The sequence below is a fragment of the Scophthalmus maximus genome, chromosome 2 (genome assembly GCF_022379125.1).
Source record: "Scophthalmus maximus strain ysfricsl-2021 chromosome 2, ASM2237912v1, whole genome shotgun sequence".
Taxonomy (NCBI): Eukaryota; Metazoa; Chordata; class Actinopteri; order Pleuronectiformes; family Scophthalmidae; genus Scophthalmus; species Scophthalmus maximus.
Genome location: NC_061516.1, coordinates 14354227 through 14363973, shown reverse-complemented (window position 1 = coordinate 14363973; position 9747 = coordinate 14354227). Strand labels below are relative to the sequence as shown.

The 9747-nt window shown below is 41.4% G+C and overlaps 1 protein-coding gene across 4 annotated transcripts; it reads left to right on the top strand.

The window, feature by feature from the left end:
• The first annotated feature begins 1474 nt into the window (after positions 1-1474).
• Positions 1475-8755, top strand: cchcr1 (coiled-coil alpha-helical rod protein 1). Of its 4 annotated transcripts, none has more exons than XM_035626667.2 (19): positions 1478-1854; positions 2164-2458; positions 2550-2717; positions 2863-2980; positions 3190-3384; positions 3664-3827; positions 3923-4037; positions 4216-4326; positions 4514-4657; positions 4759-4869; positions 5116-5222; positions 5318-5430; positions 5529-5613; positions 6142-6260; positions 6362-6550; positions 7455-7556; positions 7681-7826; positions 7908-8046; positions 8145-8755. In XM_035626667.2, the coding sequence occupies exons 1-19, from the start codon at positions 1785-1787 to the stop codon at positions 8276-8278; spliced, it is 2625 nt and encodes an 874-aa protein (XP_035482560.2). In that variant the 5' UTR covers positions 1478-1784; the 3' UTR covers positions 8279-8755. The 4 variants fall into 4 exon arrangements, with proteins under 4 accessions (XP_047186498.1, XP_035482560.2, XP_047186497.1 ...); XM_047330541.1 differs by having other exon boundaries at positions 2149-2458; positions 4514-4582; XM_047330540.1 differs by having other exon boundaries at positions 2149-2458.
• The last annotated feature ends 992 nt before the right edge of the window (positions 8756-9747 follow it).

Genomic DNA, 9747 nt, shown 5'->3' with positions numbered 1-9747 from the left:
AAGATGTGAGAGGAAGTCACAGACAAGTAAGAGGTGGTTTAATGTCAATAAGTTCATAAATGAGTGAGCTATTGAAAATGCAAACCTTGAAATATGAATATTAAAGCACAATGCTCACTGATATAGATACTTTGGGATTTGTTTTGGCTTTTTTCACAAACTAACAGCTGTGAAAGATGTGACAGGATGTAACAGACATATAAGAGATGGTTTGATGTCAATGAGTTCATAAATGAGTGAGCTATTGAAAATGCAAACTGTGAAATATGCATATTAAGGCAAATCGCTCACTGATATGGATGCTTTTTAATTTTTCTTTTGACTTTATCACAAACTAACAGCTGTGAAAGATGTGAGAGGATGTAACAGACATATAACAGGTCGTTTGATGTCAATACGTTCATAAATTAGTGAGCTATTGAAAATGCAAACCTTGAAATATGCATTTAAAGCAAAATCCTCACTGATATGGGTGCTTTGGGATTTCTTTTGGCTTTTTTCACAAACTAACGGCCATGAAAGGTGTGACAGGATGTAATATACATATAAGAGGTGGTTTGATGTCAATAAGTTCATAAATGTGTGAGCTATTGAAAATGCAAACGTTGAAATATGCATATTAAGGAAAATCGCTCACTGATATGGATGTTTTGGAATTTCTTTTGGCTTTTTTCACAAACTAACAGCTGCGAAAAATGTGAGAGGATGCAACAGACGTATAAGAGTTGGTTTGATTTCAATAAGTTCATAAATGAGTGAGCTATTGAAAATGCAAACCTTAAAATAAGCATATTAAAGCAAAATTCTCACTGATATGAATGCTGTGAGAGGAGGTCACAGACATATAAGAGGTGGTTTGATGTCAATAAATTCATAAATGACTGAAATCTTGAAAATGCAAACCTTGAAATATGCATATTAAAGCAAAAATACTCACTGATATGGATGCTATGAAATTTGCTCAGTTTTTTTATACAAACTTACAGCTGTGAAAGCAGTGAGAGGTGGTTTGATGTCAATAAATTCACAAATGACTGAGCTATTTAAAATGCGAACCTTCAAAAAATGCTCACTGATATGGATGCTATGACATTTTTAAATTTGGCTTCTTTTTTTACAAACTATCATCTGTCAAAGCTGTGGGAGGAGGTCACAGACATATAAGAGGTGGTTTGATGTCAATAAATTAATAAATGACTGAGCTATTCAAAATGCAAACCTTCAAATATGCATATAATAGAAAAATGGTCATTGATATGAATGCCCATCTTTTAGTATTTGTCGTCTATTTAATAGACTATACTCTGCCCCAAACCAACAGGTATGTATACCAGATAGATTTACTAATAATACTGTATACCAATAGATCAACCTTGCGAGTTTAGAAGGCACCCTGGGAGGAAATACAACCTGCAAGACACGACTCAGGGAAGAAATTACCAATGTAACTAACGTACTTTCTTTGCCTTCCACTTTCCCGTGATGCATTGCGCGGCTGTTATGTGTAGCATTTGGGTTTGACACATGATTTCACGTAAACTAAGTTCATGAACAGAAATATTTGCCGGGATGGGGCAAGTGTTTGTGATTTCGCTGACGCGGAGTTTGAGCACCTAAACGCCAGCCAGCGAAACTTGCCAAAGCGAGTCCCGGAAGGTTGCCGCTGCAACCTGTAACTAAGGCAACGACTTGTGACGTGACACGCGGGAGAGTGAACGTTGACAGAACAACCAAACAATTCCGGACTGTTCAAACGATCGAGTTGTTGCTCTCCTCTGTGGGAAATGGAGAGACGTGGCTTGAGGACAGAAAGGCTCATAGTGCCCACTGATTTCACCTCACCCCCTGTTCCGAGTAAGTTGTCTCTTCTGTGGGTTTAAAAAAAAAACATTTGCTCGTATGTTCAAGCAAATGTCGGGTTCAAGATGATGTTAGCTTACGTTAGCCTACGATGAAAACCTCTTTAGCTCAACGCACTAGCCTAACTAGTCTGCACTTGTCAGCTCCAGTGTTAGCGAATAATTAACAAGACGAGAGGTTGCATGGAGGTGAGGAAGTTGTCATGTTGCTAATCTTCTTGAAAGGACACTGCCTTTGTAAACATCAGAGAACTAGTCTAGCTAACACCTGGACTCACTTCAACGATAGTTTCATGTGATGTAGGCAATGCCCAAGAGGACCTGGTACCCCCATCGCATTTTGCATCGAGTATCCAGTCTGCTGGAGCACACAGATGCGTTCAAGTCACAGGGACACCGCCGCCCATCTCCTGGACAAACCCAGGCGTACCCTCAGTACCATCAGGGGACCCCAGTCCTGCCAATCCATGGCTCGCCATCACTCAGGCCCAACAGGAAATCTTGGAGCTCAGGAAGGAAAATCAGCGGATTATGATGTTACAAGAAAACAGCATCAGAGGGAAGACCCCTGTGGCTCATTTGTCAGACCCACGGGGAAGGTATAGTATGTTTTATGAAGTCAGACATGCTATTCTCGTCCGTCAGTTTGTTGACATTTTGAATACATGAATAGTCACCTTCCTCAAACAGATCAGCAGAGAGAGGTGATCAGTGGTCGAGATGGGAGTCAGAGTGGCGTCTGGAGTCCGAGAAGCACAAGGCCGAAGTTGAGAGGTTGAAGGGGCAGGTCGAGGCCCTGAGGGAGAGTGCAGGAAGACACAGAGAAGAGATTAGAGACAGAGACGGCACCCTGAACAGGTACTAGGAGATATGTTTATATGTTATTGTGCAGCCATGCCATTTTTACAGTTGGGTTTGACCCTCTCTATGTTTTGAAACATTTCAGAGTTTAGTGATTCATTATTTTGTGCAAGCTTAACTTGGTGTAACCTTTGAATCACAGACAGAGCCTTGAGTTGGATGCAAATCGTGAAGAGCTATGTAAGGCTAAGACTGAACTCAGCCAAATCAGAGGGGAACTGTTTCAGAGTAATGCGCAGAAGGAGAAAATAAGCTCACAGGTAATGTTATTTACGGTAGAAATATTTCATTTCAACACCAAAATTCACCTGAGAGTTACTGGCTTCTTATAACTTATTTTAGAGGTTTTCGGCCTGCTATTTTTAGTACAGTCTTCCATAGTCAACTGGAGGTTTAAATTTAGCAAGTTTCACAGATAAGTTCCACATGTCAATATTCCTCCCATGTCTAACATTTCTGTTTGTTGCAGCTTGAAAGACTAAAAAGCGAGTCTGATGAGGAAATTGCAAGGCTGAGCAGAGATGTAGAGAGGAGGAAAGAGGAAGCCTGGGAGCTCGCTCTGAAGGCTGAAATGGGCAGGTCACAGGCTGAGGAGGAGGCCAAACAGCAGACTCTGAGACTGTCAGAACACTTGGAGGAAATGCAGAGGAAGCAAGAGGTGGAGGTGTGTGCGCAAGCAAATCTAAACCATCAAAGGTCGTTTACATAGTGATTTACATTAGGTGACCTGTCTTAGGGTCTTGGCCCAGCATATAAGAACCTATATCAGCCAGGACATGCTATCCTTGAGCCGAACACTGGGCACATAGCTCAGGGCTGTCCTGATCTTCATCTGGATGGAAACAACTGCAAGGACAACTTCTCCTTGGGGATTAATAAGTCATTACACCATTATTTGTATGTGTCTCAAAATGTCAATTTTAATGTCTCTCTTAACTTTCAGCTGCAACAGTTGAATGCTGCCCACTCTGCAGAGTTGGGTGCAGCCAGGAAAACAAACAGTGAACTACAGGAAAGACTTCAATCAATAACCTCTGAAGTGCTGCGGCTAAAAAACACTCTGACAGAGTTATCTACTGAGAGAGATGAGCTGAAACAACATTTAAGGTGCCATATTCAATCTGCAACTGCTAGAGATCTGAACGTCTTTCCTACATTTGTAGTCGGATTCACTTGATTCAGGGATGTTGTTTATTTTTCAGCCAAATGGGACAGGCTTTTGAAACACAATCCGCAACACTGCACAGCCTCAGAAATTACATCGGCCAGCTTGCCCCAGAGAAACGGGAGAAGGAACAATTAAATGAAGCGGTTGAGGTGGACACTTTTTTTCCATCTGCCCATTATAAAGCATTTGCATTGGAAAACACTTTTAAATGTTGTTCTATTCAGTAAAGGAAGAATGGTGGAGGAGATTAATTACTAAATTAGCATGCATAATAATTCATCGTTTATATGTACTTTTTTTAAAATTCTGATCTTGTACATTTTGAAGAGGCTGAATAAAGAAAAGGCAGCTCTTCAGATGACAGCAGAGCTTCTGACAATCAGGCTTAACTCTGTGAATGAGATACTCGCCCTTCAGGAAGAGAAAATGGTGAAGGAGGTGGGTGTTCTTAACATAACAAGAACTCTTGACACATGGGGTGTGTTTGCATTCTTTGTGGGAAGAAAGAAAAAAAACAAAATTTCAAAAGCTCTAGAGTAATGCTTATTTGTATGCAATAATTGTCCATGATTGATGTGAAGTATTTGGCGTTTGTATGTGTGTGTGCGTGCGTGTTCTCTAATAGACCTCTGCAGACCCACACGTGAAGAATGGATGTGAAAGCCTTCAAGTGATTCAGCTCTGGAGAGAGAAGGTGTTCAAGTTATGTGTTCAACTTCGCTCCAAGGACATTGAATTACGAGGAGAAAAAGATCAACTCTTTTCAAAAGTATTAAAAAACAATAATCTGCTTGTAAACCACGGTACCATCATGTCAGGTGTGTTTGAAACTGTGTTTAATGTGTGGTAACGTACCGCTGTGTGTCTTAGTTTGGATCCTTGGAGCAGCAGCTCCAGCAGGAACAGCACCGAGCTAGTGTCCTCCAGCACTGTCTGGATGACAGGATAGCTGAGCTGGACATGGAGAGAGTGGAAAAGGAGGTTAGTACCAGAGCAAGTGATGTGATTTACGTGGCTGTCTGAAATTTTGATGATGCACAATAAATTTGGGGCTGATTAGGGAAGTGATAAACACCAGCAGAGGATGCTGACTAAATGAAAACTTTGCTAGCTTCTGAGAGCGGTTGAGGTTTTAGGAACTGCAGCTGGCCACTGAGACATTTTTTCAAAACCGTGCATCATTGTGGATTTGTGTAAGATCATGTTGATGTGCGTTTTTCTAACCAGACAATGAAACAGGACTTGGCACAGGCTCACAAGGCAAATTCTCAGCTCAAGTCAGAGAGCCAGAAATCACAGGCTGAACTTCAACTCCTGACAGAGGCCGTGCACAGGTAAAACAAATTGGAAGAATATTTGAAGAATAGAAGGGAAATGCAAAACAGTCCATGTTATCACAGATAACAATCATTTTGGCTGTGCCTCACAGATTCCGTCTGGCATTTGAAAGCAAGGTGGCGGAAGTGGACGCAGCTCAAACGAGGCTCAACACTTTCACCCAGAGGCTAATTTTCGCTAAAAGACGAGTGGAGACAATCCAAGGTGTGTTAGCACTGGAGGTTAATGGGATGATTGCAATGCTTCACTTTTGGGTTTTTTTTTTTTCTGAGTAAAGACACGACAGTGTGTTTGCTTTACAGGTTTGATCATGAGGAGAGTGGCTCTGCAGAAAATTCAGCAGGCCAGTAAAGAGGCAGAACAGGATGCTGACGAGTACAGTACAAGGTTTCATTATATATTTTCAATTAACTGATCAGTCATTTACTTATTTGTATTCAAGATGTAAATAGCAGGTCATTTTAGCAATTTTTACTGGTTAAGTGGTTAAATGACAATTGAATTAATCATTACTGGTACAATTAGGAAAGTATTTAATCCACTAAACCCCTTCAGCACTAATTCAAATAATTATTTGGTCTACCAATGTTTTTCACATTACATTTGTATACTTAATGTATATGTTTTTATGTTTTACAAAACTCTCTGTTTCAGATTTGTTTGGTTGGAAATGAGGCAGAGTAACATTGAATGTTGAAGTCAATTCTGTAATATTAGCAAGATTATGTTTGGCATACACAGTATCAGGATATCAAAATATGACAGTTTTTTTATGAAGTCTACATACAAAAGCAGTTCTTTTCTGGCTGTTAAGAGTTAGGCTTGCTTCGTTATACATTGTGTCTTTTCTCACCCTCTCTGCACGACTCCCTGTTCCTTTATTTGCTCTGCCATCTTGTCTGCGTTGCCCTGCAGCCTGACAAACCTCAAGACAGAGCTGAGTTTGGGGTGCGAAGAGAGAGACAAGCTCACACGGGAGCTCAAAAGAACCCCGGAGCTCATCGAGAAAGCTTTGGCTGATCTGAAAGAACAGTGTGAGCACTCTTACAAATCACGACAAATGATACTGGAACATCGGTTGACTGTAGATTTTTTGGCAACGCACGTCTCAGTTCACTTTGCACCTCCTCCTCAGATGAAAGCAAACGGAGGCAGCAGCAGCAGGAGCTGGAGCAGAGCTGGGAGGAGGTCAGGCAGGCGGCAGTCGGGAGAGAGGAGGCCGAGCAGAGTCTGCAGCACATCCAGGCCCAGCTGGAAGAGAGCAAGGTCAACCTGGAGAAACTCCGCTCAGAGCTTCTCACCCAGCAGGAGCACGGCGAGCAGGGTGAGGCAGCAGCCACCTTAAGCCGCTTAACAGTTTTTCAGCCTTGATTTATGTGGAGAAAGGAGAGTGAACACCCCTGCTCTTTCTCAGAAATATCCTTCATCATATTCTTCTTATATTCATACCGGGGATCAGGCTGCCACTCCCCTCTGCTTGGTGGCCTCAGTGGAGAGGTTCAAGTGACGTACTCAAGAGCACCTTGACCATAGTCGTTCCACCAACTCCTCCTGAGGGTACATATCAGGCCCTTAAGTTGCTAAATGCACCACTATTTTCACCAACAAGTCGCTTACTTTGTTAATCTGCCATTCAATACTGGACACAGTGTCAAGGTGGTGATTTTTGATGAAAACAGCTTCCCGCTGTGAGTGAACCAGACCAGTTAAGTTGCAAGGCAGGAAACTAAAATGATGATCCTCAAGTTGCTACAAAGCTCTACAGAGCTGAAAGGAACTGTAACGTCTATTTCTATAAATTTCTCTTTGGCTTTGTTACTGTGAGCGACTCCTTTCACATACAGGTGATAATTTAAAAAAGCAGGGATTATAGCCACTGGAATGATGCAGACATCGGATCAACGCTCTTTGATTATGCTTTTCTTTTAAATGCTACGTTAACATGCTTCACTGTTTGTCCATCAGCCTTCATTGTAACAAAAGACCCAAAAAATGTTTGCCATTAGCTTCCGTCTAAAAATTGAATAAAGGTGTCTGTTTGTAATGTGCTACCATGGTAACTGATAATTTGGATTGCTCAATCAGAGATCTCGCTGTCTATGAAAATTTGCTAACCGATGGTTTAAGATCCATCCTCCAAAAAAACATACAAATACAGCGTTAGACTCCTTTTCCCTCGTTTGTGTGAGATACTGAATTGAGGAAACAGTGTTTTTATTCCCCTTCAGCCCTGCAGCAGAGCGTGTCTGAGATTGAGGACCGCTGTGCTGAGAAGCTGAGGGAGCTGGAGGTTCAAGTCAATACGGCCAGGAGAGAGCACACCAAAGCAGGTAGCAGGATTAACACCATGCTAGCTCATCTCTCAGAAGCCTGTGGACTAATATGTTTGGGATTGTTTACGCAGTATATGGCAGCATTTCCCAATGGCCTTTGTACTGTCTGTGTCTGTTGCAGTTATGACTTTGAGGCAGTTTGAGAGAGAGGCAGCAAGGAAACAGGATGAGATGAGGGCGACTCACTATTTCGGGGGTACACACACAGACACAGAAGTTCAGGACACACTACCGAGGGAGATGGAGAAGGATAGAAACCCACTGATGGTAATTCTTTCTTAAAGCAAACAACAGTTGTTTCTGTTTTCATAAGTGTTGATGACCTCATATGACCTGAACCTTTTCCAGGCCACTGTTGCTGAGCGAGTGCCGACACACAGGTTCCACACAGCGGCTTCACAATACCCTGCTCCTCCCAGGAAACGACAACAGAAACCTTCAGAGAGGAGCAGCTCTTTGCGAGCTAGAGTCCAACTACCTGCAGACGGTAAGAAGTGCACCAACTCGCTCATTGCTCTGTTTTTTTTAAAGTCCTAACATTTACACAGATATGACTGGAATGAGTGACGGCCCATGTCCCCTCAGAGAGACTCCTGTCTGTTTTGGACCAGCTCCACACTCTCAGTGCTGCAGTGGTACACAGCTCTGAGGACTCTGCGGAGGAGGAGGAGGGAGAGAATAACAGCGTGGGTCCATCCACAGACAGTCTGCACAGCTGATACCTGAAGATGAGTCACCGGAGGCAGTGAAAACACCTTCATTTGTACAAAAGGTGGGCAGTGTTAATGATTCAGGAGCCAAGAAAATACAGCCAGTGGAAGCAATTTGTTCAAGCCAAACACCAGGAAAATATGCATGTCACATTAGCTGCTGGGTGTATAAGAAGAATAACTGGTATTTAGTGCAGACACAAAAAGCAGTGATACCATAGTCCTCTCCAGCATGACTTTTAATAACAGAGAACACTGGAACACCAATCAACATATTGTACAAATGTTTGTGAAATCTTCCTAAATTAATTATTTGAAGCCTGCTGGGAAAAATACAGCTTGACATGGAACTTGTCCTGCTAATGTGAATATAGTCTGTACTGTTGAAGTTCATGTGATGGTCTGAGTATTCCTTTGCTATTCAGAGGCTTATGTCTTACTTTTCAATGTAGCCTATAATAAAGTATTTTTTTATTGTTCAAATTCCATGGTCGTCAACAATTTGGTCTGGGGGGAAATAGTCGTGGAGAAATGTTCTAATTTGATACGACACGTGATATAAGAGTTTCACAATAAGTGAATAATTTGAAAAACAAATCACAGGAGTTACTAGGGTCCGTAGAGGCTGCTGAGAAAGTTACACTTGTAAAGCAAGTTTTACTGGGATTGCTGCGTCTACCCTGTTTCTCTTTATATAACACATCAACAATTAGGGAGACCCTGATGATTTAATATGGAAAGAAATCAATATTTTCTATTTAAGTTCAGGGAGGTCAATTTTGAAATGACTTTGCCTTTGCAGGGTTGACGGTGACAAACATCATGATGAACTAGATAATTGTGCTATTTGTCATGTCATGAGAGCTAATAAATTTAGCAATAGCACGTAGTTTGTAGCCTCTGGGTAAGGTAAGAACACCTCATGGAGAACTGAGGGAGAGCGGAGTCAAAATACTAATAAAGTCCAGATTGCGCTACTCTACTTTTTTACGACATCCAAAATTATTTGCAGGGACACACTCGACGCTTGAGAGGTGATTCATCATGGCAGGTACAGGATTAATGCCTTAAATTTAATTAAAAATATATATTATTGCATTTCAGTTGTGCACTATTGCTTATATATGATCCCTGATAGTTTGAATAACAGCACGAAAGGCATTGAAATATTTCAATTTGTATTGTATTTGTATTTTAAGTCTATCATCCAAAAATCAATAATGTCATTGTTGACTGAAGGAATTATGTGTAGTCTAGACTTACATACGTCATAGTGGATACTTTTAATGAAAAGAGACACCCAATTTAACATCATATCTTTTTTGACAATTTACATTTTTTTATGATGTTCTTCAGATCAGCATCAGCCGTGGAATGCAGCCATCCTTAATGTCGAGGCAATCATGTGTTCTCATGTGCAGATTACAACCAGCAGAGGGCGATATTGTCAAAGATGTGATTTCCATCATTTGTTTAGG